The following is a 17,424-nucleotide window of genomic DNA, read 5'->3' on the forward strand; positions in this document are numbered from 1 at the left end:
TGTTACCGACTCTCGGTGTTTTGGGCATTTAGTATTGTGTTTTGGGCATTTAGTATTAAATTTTAGTTGTTTAGGACATCTTCTCATGAAAAAAAGTACAGTTTATTTTTAAACATCAACCGCCTAAAATTAATTATTTTGTAAAATAATGCCATCTATATATAATATAATAAAAGAATATTTGGATATTTTGAAGTTTAATTATCACTTTTTAATTACAATCATTAAATTTCAAATTAAATTGATGAGAAACATTTGATATAACATTTCAAAAATTTCATTATATGATATTAGTTCGTTTCTCATCAATAATATAAAAAATTCAGTTTATAATAAAAGTTTTAAAGTTATAAATATATTTAAAATTTCGACAACGTATTATATTTTATCTTATTTTTTTTTAAAACATTTATAAAGTACATAATACCACCAAATATTTAATAAAATAATATATTTAAAATAAATTGTGCTATAACATAGTCATCCATATAAACCAGAAACAAATAAACAAATAAGATTCATTCACAAATTGGAATTACCATTTGATCATTCAAAAAATTAACTCGTTCATAAATAAAAAGTTTAATTATAATAAATGATCTGTTAATAGAAAAATTTTAAAAAAAATATCTTATTTCATTTTATATGTGGTGCGAAGAAAATTGCATGACTGTTTTCATGCATGCACAAAGCTGGTGTCTCGTAGTAACAGTTCGAATCCAAGCAGAGCGGAGGGAATATAGAGAATCCAATACTCTGCATCGCCACACCACAGCAACCGACCTGCATTTCAACAATACCTAATCTCCTCCGTCCAATAATAACATATCACAATTCTAACGGTTTCAACACAATCACTATCATTCACCTGATACAGTCGACCGCAGCGAATCACATCCCTCACCTCTAACAAACTAATAACGACCTCGATGTCCCCACCACCTAATATACACACACTCACTCTTTCATCTCCCTCCTCATTCTTCACATTTCAAATCTCTCTCTCGCTCTCTCTCTCTCTCTCATCTCTCTCTACAACACACTCCTCACTTCAACATGCCTCTGCAACTGACGATCGTCTCCATCGTCATCCTCCTGGCGTCCTTCTACTTCGGCCGTGCTGTCGCTATCTCCTCCGCCGCAGTCTCTCCGGCGCCGGACTCTGCCGTTCCGTACTTCCACGATGACGTCACCAATCTCTTGGAGCCGATTCTCACGAACCTCGGCTTTCAGGAGCTGGCTATGGCGGTTCCGTCTCTCTCCGACGCTTCTTACACTACGTGGAGCGGTCCTTCCACTCTCTTCGCTCCTGACGACGCTTCGATTCGCGCTTGCACCGCTGCTTCTTGCTCCGTCGCTCGTCTCCTCCGTGAACACATCGTTCCAGGTCCCTCCCTCTCTCTCTCTATGAATCGTAGAATTCAGATATAACTGTGTGTGTGTGTGTATTTGTGCGTGTTTTTTAGTGTGTGCTTTCTAGTGTTTTTTAGTCTACGTGGAATTTCATTATTAATCGGTGAAAACATTGTTCCAGGTCTATTCACGCACGATTACCTGAAAAAACTCGCATTCGGCACGAAGATCGAAACGATGGATCCAGGTCGGTGCATAACAATCACCTCCGCCACCGACGTCCGCACAAACGCCTCCAAAATCTTCATCGGCGGCGTGGAGATAACGCGTCCTGATCTCTTCAACAACGGCCTCTTAGTCATCCACGGCATCCAAGGCTTTCTCGCGCCTCTCTCTCCCTTCTCCTGTAACGTCGAGAGAATGAATTCTCTCTCGTTTCCGTATCAGCCTCATCATCATCATCCTTCCGCCGCTCCGTTCTATCTCATGCGATTGATGCTTCGCGACGCGATGCTAAGGCTTCGAAGCACCGGATTCAGTGTTTTATCGCTGGCGATGAAAGTCAAGTACGCGGAGCTTGTTAGTCTCAACAGTATGACTGTTTTTGCAATTGACGATCAGTCAATTTTCTCCGGTTCGCATTCGTATGTCAGTAGTGTCCGGTTTCATATAGTTCCGAACCGGTTGCTTCCGATTTTCGATCTCGAGAAGATTCCGGTAGGGACTGAGTTGCCTACGCTTGAGCAAGGAGAGTCTCTGTTAGTGACCGCTGCTGGCGGGAGAGCAACGCCGATTCGGATCAATTACGTGCGGATCAAGGTGCCGGATGTGATTCGGAACCTGAAGATCGTTGTTCACAGTGTTTACTTACCGTTTCCGCATCTTCACAACACGGCTGCTGCTGCTACTGCAGCATCTGCGCTTTCACCATACGGAGTTGCTGCATTTCCTGAGTTCAATACCACTGAATCGTGTGCTGCGACTGAGGGAGCTGTTCCAGGCGTTTGTAGTAGCGAGGTGGCACCGACTGCTCAGGTCCAGCCGCAGCCACAGTCACAGCCGCAGCACGATCATATGTTCGACGTGAACGAAGAGCATCACGGCCTGTGATGCCGTCTCTGTTTGAGTTAGCTGCTTGTAACTACTAGTGTGTATGGTTCTTGTTTGTAGAGATCATTCTATCGCTTGATGCTATTGCTCTGTGGCATTTGCTTGTTTGTTCTGTTGAAGTAGGTGAGATTAGTATAAGATGACAATGTTGCCTCTCAATTGAAATGCACTTGCTGTTACTTTGTTTTTCATGTTCATATAAGTTTTTCCTTCACTTTGGGAGCTTAGTCTGGTGAGAAATAAATAATGGACATTGTTTTCGGAAAAAAAATGGCCAGGATGACCCTTTTTTTCCGATCTAAACTTCGAGAAAGGACATGAACAAGCAAAAACACAGGACAGCAGATTCACTTAAAATTCCAGCTATCATGAAATGCAAGAAGAAGAATCACACATAATATACAACAAGATTGACGAATTTCCCAGTACTGAGGACAAAGCAAAAAAGAGAAAGACTTAAATGATACAACTAATGTGAAGGATTATATTCCAGAGTAGTACCATAAAATTACATAAAACTGTGTGTAAAGAAGGAAGTGTCAGACAACATCACATCAAACAAATGCAAAGGCCTGTTAAGCATTGTGGAGGAGTGGAACGGCTAAAGCCTCGGCAAGACCAATTCAAATTTGTAGCCAACTTAAATGCGGCTTAGAACCGGAGTTCCTTTTCTCGCATCTAAGCTAAATTTGAGTAACAGGGTACCTTCTGCTAGACTCTGATGAATTTCCTCACAGGGTTATGAAGATATTGGTTCGTAAGGGTATGACAGCCATGGATGCTTTAGAGCTTCTGATGCTGAAGGGCGCTTCTTCGGGTTCACTTCAAGTAGATGGTTGACAAAATCAATGAAACCTTGGTCCCCCATTGGTAATCTATGTCTTAGTGATGTCTTCTTGGGAATCAAGTATTCCAATCTGTTGGAATCCTGAAGAAAAAAAAAAGGAACACGCCTCAGTAGAGAAGTTAAATCTTAGTGGACTACTAATGTCATTTTGCTTCAGAATGACTAATATTCACAACAAATTTGACAATGCATATTAGCAGAACAGCTGTGAGTTCAACAGATACTACACTATCATTACCTGATTGCGTTCATAGAGCATGTGGTTCTTGGTGAAATATTTGTATGTTTCTCGTCCTTTGGCAAGCATGTATTGGTCAATTGGTCCTATAATTCCAATAACCCGAGCAAGCAATGTTGCAGGTGAATCATTTTGGAAGAGAACCTACAAATACCAGTACATTAGCTGATATATACATCAATAATCTATATACAGATAAAAAATAATACTATATATATATATGTATATGAAGAAAAAAGATAAAAAGAAGAAAGGATTTTAAATGCAATAAGCACGTTACTGTATCACATCACGAATCTGATTAGCATATCGACTGCACAAACTTATACATGTAACTTATTTTTAATCACAGTAAGAAACTATAACTCTGGCAAATAACAGAAAGGATAATGGTAGAAAATACTGAATCACACCTGTACAAGACTATATAAATATTAATATTTAAAACCCAAAGTTAGGCTTACAGTGTCTTAAAAGTCAGGTTCTACAGTGTCTTGATGCTAATAATGAATGCCTTAGTAGAGATACTAAATCTTTAATTATTAAAGATGAATATTTAAGCTTGTAAAAGTTACCCTTGCGGCGTTGCAATATATACAAATTAAAAATACCCGGCATGTCCAGCTTGGAAGTTCTGGGAAGGATGAGATATAGGCAGAAATATATAAGGCAGACCAAATGCTGAATAATATATATACATATGTGGTCAAACCAGTAATGAACTAATGATAAATCAAGCCTCTCAGTTCTCCTGTCATGTTTACAAACAAACTCTTGCTACACTCCTCTCTTCCACCCTTTTGGAGCAAGAAATAATAGCTTATATTCATTTATTTAACTTTAGAGGCAAATTCATGGTGCATTCTACTTGGGGGTTGGCAAACTAGGGATTGCCAGACAGAAGTTGAAATGTTACTTGAAGAAGATGGAAAGATGCTTTGGCGGCATGGTAGCTTTGTTGCATACTCTAAACCACTCAAGGACATGAGGAAACTTCCCATCTTTTTGTGGTTCTTCTGTAATAGTTCCTTTAAGGACTAGAGGGCATTCCCACACTGAATAGTGAGTACTATACACTTTTCACTTCCTTTATTTACATGTATTTACATGTTCCCTTGATCACCTCTTTCCAAAAGAAATCCAAGCAAGAGATTCTCCAAATTAATTTGGAGAATCACGTATGCAGTTCTAATCACCAAGTTCTCTCCCAAATGGAGAAGATGAAAAAACACAACCTAGGCCCATTATGTTGCAAGGTTTTCAAGTTTAATCATCGAGAAAACAGATACTACACCCTTTCTTTCCCCTTGCGAAGTGAGATGGTAAATATACCCAAAACAGCATATACTTTGTAATACTGGATTTAAAAGTTGAGTCAAACCTATCTATTTTATAAATATCTACCCTTGCCTTTAAATTATCCTCTTCAAGACTTAAGTAATATATTAGCGAGTTACAGGAAACGATGTTAACCAGTTTATCTTCAACATTCAACAGAACTACAACAAAAATTAAAGTGATGTTAGAAACTCACATTGCCTGTACAAAGTTCTGCTAATATGCATCCGAGGGACCAGATATCAATCTTTTTGTCATACTGTAGTCCTAAAATGACCTCTGGGGCTCGGTAGGATCTAGATTGAACATAGGAGCAAAGATGATCTGTTTCAAAGCAACTACTTCCTAGATCAATAACTTTCACCTCACATCTACTGTAGCTTTTCACCAAAATGTTCTCTGGCTTTAGATCACAATGTATAAGACCGATGCCGTGTAAGAACTGAAGGGCCTCCAAACACTGGATAGTGATAGACTACACACGCAGAATTAAAATTATTACATGACATTAACATGATAATAAAGTGAAACCACTCATCAAAAAGAATATACAAAAGAACCTGCAATCTTGGCATTGTGAAGTAAACCTCCCCTCCAGATTCCCTATTAAACTTGTGAAACTCATACAAATTTGCCTTCAGAAGTTCACATACGATCAACAAATGCTCCTGAAATAAAAAAAAAATATGATATGAACTAATTATGCTGATACTCGATGGGTACAGCTCTAATTTTGCATTGGTAAGAAGAATCATCACAGATTCCCTTTCACAAGTAGTATACAAAACCATGAACATATGGGTTTATTATACTACACCTCCAATCACAAAAGCAGATAATAACCATGGTGGCAATTTGAAGGAAAATCTGGCTTCAAGAAGATCCACATGGAATTCAGTATCACAGCCTTTGTCTAAAGGCACTTTTGGCAAATTATATGGGTTCTTACATCCTTAAAAAAAGGACAAGATTACTATCCAAGTTTAGCAGTAATACGTGTTTTTATACAGTCATGTCTATCCATATTTTAAGGCAATTCAGGGACCTATGCTAATGCGGTAAATCAGAACTCTTTTTAGGGAACATTAATAGCTAGCTAACTATAAAGTAGCCTTGATAGAATTTTTGTTGCTTCATCTGTTTATTCTTTTTTCTCCTCATACTAAAACCAAACAGCTCTGAGCAGATCTCAGGCTTTAGGATAGGAACTAGGAAGACAAAATTAAACACAAGCAATACATGCAATTTCTGATATTATTTTAATGAAGTAGATACGCGAACAAACATTAGAAAGGTGATGAAACAAAATATGCAAAGATTTAAGCGAAACAAAACTTATGTCTTCTGCATAATACTTGTACTTTCAGGGGCTGCAATAACTGGACCATTTGGGAAATAGCCGACTTCGTCATAGTATCTCCAAAAAGTTTAGATACATAAAGGTAGAGCTCAAACCTTTAAATAATCAAAAACTATTATGTGTAGGGTCTGGTGAGCGGTTTCAACTACAAGAAATTAAGACTGTAATATAAAATGTTTGTGTTCGTTAAAGGTGCATGTTCTGAGCGCGAGGCAGTAGGCATAAGATATGATTCATGAAGGCAAATAAAAGAATTAGCATCATGGTCATTTGTGATCTCCCCATGTCTGATCTTATAGTAAAAGATAGCTGTGCAGATATCAGCGGGTTTGTTAAAAATTAAAATCTTTTTTTTTTTGTTAGGTGGTTTGTTAAAATCTTTCTCCAGACATGAACTGAAAACCAATGCTTATTTTACTATCCTACACTGAAAGGGTACCTCAGACCACTAGAAGCTGACCCCAAAATGCAACAATTAACAGTAATTAAAAAAAAAAGGATACTATTCTATAACCCATGGTGAGTCTAAATCACATGATAACATGTACTGTCTGCAGAAAACTTAACTATTACAGATAGTAAGCAAGATACATTGGACTTACACGGTAGTAGAAGTAATCATACAACCGCAGTATATGATACTTGTCGCCCGGATCATTCTTGTTAATAAATTTGAGAAGCTTTATCTCATCAAGGCTTTGGTCAAAAAAATCCTTATTGTTCTTTATAATCTTTACACAGACATCCATACCAGTGTGGAGATCATGTGCTTGAATGGCTTTGCTAAATGCAGCAGACCCAAGATACTCTGTGACATGATATCTCCCAGCTAGGACTGAATTTATAACAACATTGAAATTTTTATCTTCCTCAAAGCCGGTTCTGGAAAAATCAATTGAGGTATAGAATTGTTAACAGCAGTTCCTTTAGTTTCTAATAGCAAAACCAGTGCTGAATTTGGAAGAGAAAAATAATGAACGAGAATAAGCAAAGAGAAAAACCAGAATATGCCAGAGCTTTTGAACAATATAATTACCTATAATTATGCAAATAATAATTTCAATCTAATATGCCAAATAGTAACATCGAACAACCATTTTGACCTAAAAACTCAACAAACATCAGGTCCTACATGTATTTCTAGTGAATCTTGTTGTGTACTAATATTATTATTAGTAAAATTTGTTTATATCTTACTGCACCTTATTTTATGTTTAGGTCATATTACAATCTTGCATTCATGTCTAATGAATCATGTACTATATTTTACTGAATTTAAAAAATAAGAAGAATACATCAGTATAAAAATTTGTGTTTGCAAGCTGACCATACTAAACATAGCAATGCATCAACAAATTGCTTGAAACAAAAACAATTACGTTTATAAAAAACAAAACAAAACAGTCGAGAAAGCGTTTTTCAAGAATAGCTGCAATCTATGTTACCCGGACTCGGCTAAAGGTGTAGAATATGGATACGTGTCCGAGTGTCAGACTCGGCAATAATTTGAAATGTTACATGCTTTTGCCCTATAATAGGTGTCTGAGTGTCCATACCCATGTCCGAGTGTCGAGTGTCCGACACGGGTACTCGGCACAAAATGAAGAGTCCGGGTAACATAGGCTGCAATTGCCCCACTTTTTTGTCGAGCCTCTTCTTCCCTAAGCTTCGATTCAAATTTGCACTTCCTATGCAGCATTTCACTATTATAAATCTATTTTAACTTGACAGGTTCCCTAATCTAAGGGAAAATGGCAGAGGATTACATACTCTTACTCTTTAGATTGGACATGTGTTAAAGATACAACATCAATGCTAGAAGGGGATGCAATAAAGAAAAGACGAGAATTTTAATACAGGCAATGAGCAAAGACTACATTCTAGTCTCCCTGAATCCAATCTTACTGATTATTGAGTACCGACTGGGTGCATGCAGTTCAGTAGCACAAGAGCCAAACAGCAAAGTACACTTGTAAACAAGAAGCCCAAGGATTTAATTGTGTATTGAGATTCAAGATGTAGATTTAATAAGAGAAATTCATGCAAAGTAAGTATATTAGGAGCCTTCCCAGTTCCCATACATTTTCTTTAACGTACAGTGCCATATATTTTGGAGCAGTTATAATCTCGCTAGGGAAGACAAACAAATGATACTAAATATAAGATCTCCACTGTTCAGGCTTGTAGGGATCATAGAATAATTTACCAAGATGACATGCCTGACAAACTAAATATGCAAATGTAGGAGATACATTAGTTTGATATGAGAAACCCACAACCTCAAAAGGAAACGAATGTAGAGTATCGCTCTACACATAAGCACCGACAGTTAATAAAGATTGAGTTAGAAGAGAGAAGGCATGCCTGTTTTTCCTGTGCACGATCTTTAGGTTGAAGGTTTCAAATTCTTCTTCCTGGGCCTTTATCTGTTTTACTTGTTCTTGCACGGCGGCTGCTTCTTCATCCTCCAAGGATGCGCCTGGATCTTCTAATCTTTCATCTAGAAGTCTTTCATCCTCTTTTTTGACATGAGTCCGCTCAATATAACCGTACTTTGAGTTTGTTGAAGGGGAAGAATTTGTGGATCCCACTGCATTACCCTCATCTTCATCACATGAGCTTCTAACAGGTGATGAATCACTGCTTCTTTGCTTCCATGAAGAAAGCATGTCTTCACTTCCAATCAAATTATTATCAGCATTCCCTTTGTTAGACCACAAAGTTTTACTAGAGACTGTCTGAACAATTGGTCCATTTCTTGGTGGGGGGAAGGCAAATGCCAAATCTTTGAGATCTTTTGACTTTGAGCCAGCACCTTTGCTATGTCGTGTTACAGGCTTGTGAGGGTCATGCTTACTGATTCTACTTTTATCACTCTTAGATCTGCCATTATATCTATTATCCAGATCCTGCTGAGAATATCTAGACCCGCCAACATCTTGATCGTTAAAGTACTCCATATCACCCTCACTACTACCTCCAAGCAGACTTTCCCGCACCTCACTGCCAAAATCAGCTACATCACTATTAATTCCAACACCAATTGATCTTACTGAATCATGTTGATCATCATCCATAAAAATATCATCAGGCCGAGGCCTTTCACACTCGTCTATAACTTTCCTGTCCCCTAGCATAATAAGATCATTAGTCTCAGCTACAAAGCCTTGCCATGCAGGTTCATTACACCTTAAATTCAGCTCTTCCTTATCAATCAACTGTCCATCATACTGAGCAGTTAATCTTCTTTCATTAGTCCTCCCGTACATATCTGTTGCTGAGAGCCCTATTGGATCATCTGAAGATGCAAGTGGATTGTCTTTTCTGGACTGGAAAAGATTTTCACCAGCTATATAGGAATCCCCCTCAGCAAATGACTGATCATCATCCTCATCTTTGTTTGAACATCTTTCTTGAGGGTCTGGAACACTCCCCTGTCCTGCTCCCTTTTCATTATCACTCGGGTAGTCAATCTCATGAGCCAGAAACCAGGTCTCATCTTCTATAGGTTGTCTCATGTAGCCAACATCATCGTCATCATCATATTCGTCAGAATCCCAAAATTCATTATGATAGTCAACAGTTTCACTTAATCCATCACCAATAGTTGCAAAACCAGAAACAAGATCAGATGTGTCCTCACAAATGCCCTGGCTGACAGATAACCAATTGCCACCTCCAGGCCTGTTCCCACCTGAAACAGTAATTTCAAGTATCAAATAACCACTTTATGATAGTAATCAGATATAGGCTCATGAAAAATACAACATTGGAAACAGGTTGATAACAGTTTAAATTCAGAACCCATGTTGACCATTATACAGTAAAGCATATAGACAACAGGGACTAGAAGCATTCACCTCTTAAAATAGACCACATACCAACAATTTAACCATTGATTACCAGACAAAAAGTGAGTAGCCCAAGTACCAAGTATGTAAGCATAATTGGAATCCCAATATAAACAGAATAGCTTTATCTTCATCTGACAATATCATACACCATATCTATTGTCTACCAACAAGTTGATTTTGTAAAATTTAATTAGAAAACTACTCATCCACTTTTCTAATTAATCCTATATTCTCTGACACTTTAGTATATCTCCAGTATTACAAGAAAGATAATTGATACAACCAACCAAAGACTTAACCATATACTTCTTAAATGTTTCACATATACACACCTGCATATTTATCTGAGATATATTTGACTATCTAATAAAAGACCACGATTTTGGTCAGAAATTGATGACACTTACAATAGCAATGTTCGGTGACAGATAAAACTAACAAAAAAATTATACAAATGGTGCACCTAATTTTATTATTCTGATTGGCAGTGTAGAAATTAAATCATTATCACATGGGGTGAAACGTCATGCGATATGATGTCATATAACTGGTGCAAGCAAACAAGATTACAGATTTACTTAAAATGAACAGTCCAGAACTGTATGCAAGGAACAAAGCTAATTTGAAATTCTTATCACATCAACAAACCTGAAGAGTTGGTCTGTTGTCCAATTGGAACATCTAAAAATGATCCAATTAGAAAAGCGTCGGCATTATTAATCTTTGAACTGGGTACATCACGCTCGAACTTTTCTTCCCATGTTATATTTAATGGCTTCTCCTCTGACTTAAGCTTAACAGGAGCCAACCTTGGGAACTCTTCCCTATGATTCTCAGAAGGTATATATGGAATAATTCCTAAGGTACCAAAAGTTTTTGGTTCCAGTGTTTTCCCAAAGTACATACCTCTTGCAACCTCATCTTCTTGCTCTTTTATGGCATCCCGAGCGTAATTTGTCTCTTTTGATTTTCTCTTCACGTCCTTTACATCTCCAATACCAGCAGTTAAACTATCATAACTAGTAGAAATATCTGCTTTTGGAAACTGGAGCACAGTTTTAACAGAACAGTCTTTCCATACTTCTTTGCCCGAGTCTAAGGTGGACTCATCACTTCTAGACCAAGGATTTCCTACAAAATCATCACCTTTAGAATAGCCATTTTCTTTTTCTTTTGTATTACTGCTGAATGTACTGGTACTCCCAAGCCATGAAGAAGTAAAACTTTTCTCATTATTGATACCGTCTCCCTCTCTTGAAGTCTGTTTTGCCTTCACACTACTACCTCCTTCATTACGCAAAGAATCAGCAACCACAACACTATTTTTATGATTCAACTTCCACACATGTGAATCAAGCACGTTATTCTCAGAACTCCCAGAGAAGCCTGAATTATTTTCTCTTCTTCCAATAGAAAATTCATCACCATTACTAATCAGTTCTTCAGGAACTTTCCACCTACTCTCATTAGATTCATTTCTAGTGGCCCCATACTCAATTTCTTTAACAATAAGCTCATCACAAGAAACTCCCACACTTCTCTGCGAACTTGCAGGCCCATTTTTAATTTCCAACAATTCTCCCTCAGTCTCAAATTCTTTATCACTAGTACTAAGTTTCTGAAACAAAACATTCAAATCAGGATTCTTACCGAGCTCACTACGTAAAGCAGCTTCAGCCCTAGAGAACTTATTCCTTTTTAAAAATTCCAATATAAAATCAACTTCACTATTCGACGACTCCTCCATTTTGCTAATCAACCCAGAAACAAATCACAGCATACGAAACCTGAAATACACACACATGAAAGTTTAATTTACAAGCAATTACTAACTAGGGAACAACACAAAATTAGCTCCAAACCTAAACAAGTAAATTTGTTTCACTTAAATTGCTTAAAGACTAATATAGGTTTCTGGAATAAACATCTACACCTAAAACACAAATACAGCTACCTCAAAATTCGAAAATTGAATTGGCTAATAAGGACATTTTAGAATAGTTCGGAACCGGAATAAGTAAATTTATTCCACTAAAACTGCCTAAACACTAATAAAGGTTTCTGGGCATCTATATGTACACAAATACACCAACGCCACAAATTCAAATACCTCAAAATTTCAAAAGACTGAAAAGGGTACCAGCAAGATTCAAGAATTAGTCCTAAATCAAAACAACCAAATTTCTTTCACTTATATTGCTTAAACACTAATATAGCTTTCTGGGCATCTTTATATACACCAATAACACAGATTCAACTAACCCAAAATCAAAATTTCAAAATGGGTAATATCAAGATTTAAGAATTAGTACTAAACCAAAGCAAGCTAATTTTTTTCAACTTAGATTGCTTAAACACTAATATGGGTTTTTGGGCATCTCTAATTCAATCTTAAATCAACAAAGCTTGAAATACTTACTTACAAATCCATGAAAAATGAGTCAAAATGCTGAAAGATCCCACCTTTAACCCAAATCAATTTCTTGATTTCTTGATGTCTTTGTTTGTTTTTCCAGCTGGGCTGTTCACAAGTGAAGATGTTTACTGTTTTCAAGTTTCAATCTTGGCCCTCTATTTGCACATATTTTCATTTCAGACCCAATCAGACTATACATACAAATATCTGTATGTATATATTCCTTTTTAACTCTCAAAATTTGAAATTTTATCGAGGACACTTTGTTATGGGGCCTTATTCTTTGTGTACTGCTTCAAATGGGGCCTTGTTTTCTTGGGCAGGTATCAATTCTGCAGCTCAGTCCAGACCATGTTTTTTTTATAGCGTATGGTATAATTGTAATACTATCACATGGCTGTACACCGGTTGGTTAAAAACCAACCCGATCCAAACCGATCATTTTTTACTCGATTTAAATAGAAATATTTTAAACCAAAACGTATTTGGATTGAAAAATGACAAACCCAATTTAATGGGGTTGGATATAATCGCTAATGTGCTTTTGTGTTGGTATGGAACTGAATGTGCCTGTTGATAAGTATCTTCATGATTACCATAATGATTGGGGTGATAATGTGAATCGGATTTCTCGAATGTTTTGGGTTGCAGGAGCTGTTAACACGAGTGTTTTGCAAGCTAATGAGCTCACTGGTGATAGCATTATTTTTGCCTGAACTGTTTATTAGGCTTGAAAACCTGATCATACAAGCTGCAACAATAAAAACAATCAAAATTTCAAAACTTCGTATGTTACATGAACTTTAAAACTTCATATACTTGTGGTGTCATGATGAGTAAACAGAAATCATTTCAAAACTTATACATTTTAATAAACCGACTAACAGATCCAAACCGAAACACTATAAATTCGTTTGGTTTTAAGGTTTACATGATTTGGGTTGGTTTGAAAGTTTGAAAACTCGATTTAATTGGGTTGAGTTGTTAAATTCCGGTAAACCGACCAACTCGAACTGTGTACACCCCTAGTATCATTCAATTTAACTAGTTTTGCTGTTTGGTAAAAAATTAAGTTTCAAATAGGAATTGGTTTTTAAAAAAAAGTTTCAAATAGGAATTAATTAGCAAATTAGCATTTTATAATAGCTAATAAGATAAATTATGTCACATTACAGATATGTTTATAATCACACTCAATTTTACTTTCTTGAATTTTTTTATTACTAATATTTCTATATCTATATCATATAATCAAATTCAAAATACAGAAAGTCGATATTTGGATATGTTCACATTTTAATTGATTTTTCTATTAGGAAAATGTTGGAACACTAAAATCTATTTCTAAAATATTTTTCAAAAGACACGAGTTATAATTTAATTGGCTATACGTATTTAATGTAATGACCCCCGTAATTTTTAAACATCTCACTAATTATAACATATCATGTCATTTTGGAAAAAATTTGGATACTGAATTGAATTTGAATTTACTAGCAGTACTCTTTATATTATAACTATTATTGTATGTTTATTTATATACTCATTAAAATATAATTATATATTCAACATCTAACAAGAATAAACTTTACATTAATATTCAAAAAAATCTCTCTTTCGAGAGTGTTTGAGTTTTTCTCCGTAGAATTTCTTTCTATGTAATAGCTTTACAAGCTGGCTAGATATCAAGACATAGATGTTAAAATTGTGGGGCTAGACAGTGACTACGAGAATGAAATCTTTACGTTTGAGATGGAATGCTATAGGAGGTAAATAAGCATGATCTGGGTTTGTTTGAGCGCTACATGAGAAAAACATATATGTTAGAGCCATGGGGTCTAAGATGACAAATATATGGAAACCAACCATGAGCATTAATCAAAGAAATAGATCTAAATTTTTTTTTTCCATTGTTATCATAAAGAAAATACAATGTCGGTGTTAAATAAGGGTCCATGAACGTTCAAATAACGACATGCTTCTCATATTTCTGATTCCTTAGGAAGAGGAACCAGTTAAGATTCAGTTATGATATCTAAATATTTGGATTCAGATTCATGAACTACCCACTGCCCCCTGATTTTATGTCATGGATAGTTGGAAAATAATTGGAGAATTTTGTTGGGGAGCCTCTTGAATATGATAGTATGAATATTTGGAGGGAGTGTATATGTATAAAGATCAAGCTGGATGTTCGTCAACCTATTAAGAGAAAAGATCACACGAATAGATGGTTCAGAGTTTGTGACGCGATATAAGTATGAATGTTTGGGTGACATTTATTTCTCATATGGTTTACTATAAAAAAACAAACAGAATCAGCAGAAGTTTTTGGGGAAGCGCATTGTGAAGTATGAAGGAATGTGCTGTTTGGCTACGAGCACCACGATGTTGGACGGGGGACTGGACAAAGACAAGTGGAAAAGGGAGGAGAACAATAAGGACTGAGAAGCAAAATTAAAAATGGATAATGTTTCTCCGGATTTTCAAGACTTTGATAATGTGATTTTAAGATTTATTTTGCATAAGGGGATGGAAAATGGGGATATTGTGTATGGAGAGAATGGCAATGCGGTTAATCAAGGGTCTTAATTAAAATTGTGGACTTTGCTGAGTGAGAAGTGAGAACCCATTTCAAAAAACGTGAATGGGCTTGAAAAAGAGGAGTTATATCGGCATTCTTTAAAACACAAGAAAATGCTTAGGACTGAGTTTGAAACAAATGAAACTATGGATACTGCAAGTGGTTTGGTTATTGTTTAGAAGGAGGCTATTCTTTCCCATGAGGTTTGTATTGTTTCCACCAATATCGTTTTGGCTCAGCTTGCGAGGCAATTGAGTCATTCACAATGAAACTCTTAAACTAAAACTGTCGAGGATTGGGGAGTTCTCGGACAATTTGAATTTTAAGAGATTAATAAAATTCTCATAAACTTGTCTTTTATTTCTATCAAAAATTTTAGTTTGTTCAAATAAAATTTAGGAGTTATATAATAACATTGCCTTTGATCATTGATTTGTAGTTGATATATGAGTTGATTTTACTATTATGTAAGGTTGGCAATTTATATATCGTTTGATATGACACACATTTTTAAGTATTTTAACTACATAGCAAAAAACATAATTTTTAGTGTCCTTTTTGTAAATGTATATATTTATTCACATAAATTTTGAAAATGATATTATTTTTTTACAATAGTAAGAACTTAGAAAATATTGTATCAAAAAGTCAAATGAGGGAGGGAGTAAAATTTTCTTATATGTCCACAGAGGACCAATAATATATATATATATATATATATATATATATATATATATATATATATATATAGAGAGAGAGAGAGAGAGAGAGAGAGAGAGAGAGAGAGTTGGGTTCTATGGAGACCCCAAAATATTGGAGTCCTTGGAGATCACAACATCCACCATTAAAATTAGTTAGCAATTAAGGATCAAGATTAAAGGATAACATAAGAGTTTTATTAAATTCAAAAACTATTCCATACATACCAACGAATACTTATACGGATTAATAGACTCCATATTTTGTTATCCCGCACTTCATTTCGTATTGTTATCCCGCACTTCATTTCATAGAATTACGGTTACAAATTTTACAAGACCCATCTTCTAAACAACTAACGTAGAACATTGCAATTTGGCAAAATAACTTTTTGATGGAGGAGGGTTTAATTGTTGCAGGACATGTCAACATATGAGTTAAAGACTTGTAATTAAAATTATTGTGGCAACTATAGAGGTTTTTTTTTTTTTTTTTGAAGTAAAAGCAGATTTCATCAAAAAGATGACTCTGACAATACAATCCCATCCTCATACGTAGGAAGTGATGTGAAAACATTCTGGCAATTTACTAAACAAGGTATCCTAGCAATTTCATGTGCTACCCTATTAGCTTGATTCCTAACAAAATGGATGGAAGTTGCTGATAATTCATTACAGAGGTTCTTGCATTGTTCTAACACTTCCCCCACTTCAAGAAGATTTGTGATACCATTGTTGATGCTTTGGACCACCACAAGAGAGTCTGATTCCAGCTTAATCTTGCAAGTGTGTAAATGTTGTTCCTTGATCCATGACAAAGCCTCTCGAACTCCAACTGCCTCTGCCTCGAAAGCTGTCGTTGGATTAACAAAAGAGAGATTCTTTCCAGCTACAAAGGACCCATTATGGTCCCTGAGAACCATACCAACTATGCAGGATGAAGAATCCATATAGAAGGAAGCATCTACATTAATTTTTAGCTCACCCTCAATAGGAGGATACCATCTGGATACGTGGTTGTTCATGTTAGTCCGAGCTCCTTCTTTTCGTTTGATTCTTTACCTCCTCCAGTCTTCAATGAGTTTAAAACTATTGTCCATAGCAATAGCAGCTGTAACACCTTTCTCCTCCCAGACTTTTTTATTTCTCCAAAACCATATACCCCATAAGACCGTGCACACTCCAATGTTCTGCACGTAATTAAGTTCTAGATATGAAATATAAATAATCTTAATATGTTCTGCACATGTGTAATCTATTTGTCCTACTCTAGTGATCAAGATGTATAGCCATGTAATGATATAAGAAGGGCGAAAAATTAAACCACTATAACAGGACAACAAATTATAAACAAAAACTGACACTGCAGAACAACAAGCGTGTTTGAAGGACACATAACGAACAAGAGTATATAATCTAATTGAAGTGCTCGCTCAGATTTTGGCATTTTGCTGACAATGTAGCCATCATTTGTTTTTTATAAACGTATACCATAAAGCAAACAATAAATCTACACGTACGTTAGTACAAGATATATGTATAAAATATGAAAATAACTGCCGAGAAATTAGAGCCGTTGGATGGAAAATAAATAAATGGTAGTGATGTTGGTCTCTAATATTCCAA

At 35.8% G+C, this 17,424-nt stretch overlaps 2 protein-coding genes across 4 annotated transcripts; one reads left to right on the forward strand and one right to left on the reverse strand.

Moving 5' to 3' along the window:
• The first annotated feature begins 988 nt into the window (after positions 1–988).
• On the forward strand, positions 989–2,549 carry LOC108225616 (fasciclin-like arabinogalactan protein 21). Its single transcript, XM_017400543.2, has 2 exons — positions 989–1,387; positions 1,535–2,549. Exons 1-2 carry the CDS (start codon positions 1,057–1,059, stop codon positions 2,461–2,463), a joined length of 1,260 nt encoding a protein of 419 aa, XP_017256032.1. The 5' UTR covers positions 989–1,056; the 3' UTR covers positions 2,464–2,549.
• Positions 2,550–2,809: 260 nt separating this feature from the next.
• Positions 2,810–12,715, reverse strand: LOC108227493 (uncharacterized). Of its 3 annotated transcripts, none has more exons than XM_017402655.2 (8): positions 12,524–12,715; positions 10,749–11,887; positions 8,611–9,940; positions 6,849–7,128; positions 5,447–5,554; positions 5,083–5,361; positions 3,549–3,692; positions 2,810–3,391 (listed from the first exon to the last, which is right to left on the reverse strand). In XM_017402655.2, exons 2-8 carry the CDS (start codon positions 11,845–11,847, stop codon positions 3,203–3,205), a joined length of 3,429 nt encoding a protein of 1,142 aa, XP_017258144.1. In that variant the 5' UTR covers positions 11,848–11,887; positions 12,524–12,715; the 3' UTR covers positions 2,810–3,202. The 3 variants fall into 3 exon arrangements, with proteins under 3 accessions (XP_017258144.1, XP_017258143.1, XP_017258145.1); XM_017402654.2 differs by having other exon boundaries at positions 12,520–12,704; XM_017402656.2 differs by having other exon boundaries at positions 12,564–12,697.
• Between the last annotated feature and the right edge of the window lie 4,709 nt (positions 12,716–17,424).

Source organism: Daucus carota, chromosome 6, assembly GCF_001625215.2.
Source record: "Daucus carota subsp. sativus chromosome 6, DH1 v3.0, whole genome shotgun sequence".
Taxonomy (NCBI): Eukaryota; Viridiplantae; Streptophyta; class Magnoliopsida; order Apiales; family Apiaceae; genus Daucus; species Daucus carota.

Excerpts from the sequence above, each read along its gene's own strand:
- LOC108225616 (XM_017400543.2), top strand. The coding sequence starts at position 1,057 with ATGCCTCTGCAACTGACGATCGTCTCCATCGTCATCCTCCTGGCGTCC. Across the intron at positions 1,388-1,534 it reads CCGTGAACACATCGTTCCAG|GTCTATTCACGCACGATTAC; the intron begins GTCCCTCCCTCT and ends ACATTGTTCCAG.
- LOC108227493 (XM_017402655.2), bottom strand. The coding sequence starts at position 11,847 with ATGGAGGAGTCGTCGAATAGTGAAGTTGATTTTATATTGGAATTTTTA. Across the intron at positions 7,129-8,610 it reads ATCGTGCACAGGAAAAACAG|AACCGGCTTTGAGGAAGATA; the intron begins GCATGCCTTCTC and ends TGATTTTTCCAG. Across the intron at positions 5,555-6,848 it reads ATGATTACTTCTACTACCGT|GAGCATTTGTTGATCGTATG; the intron begins GTAAGTCCAATG and ends TTTTTATTTCAG.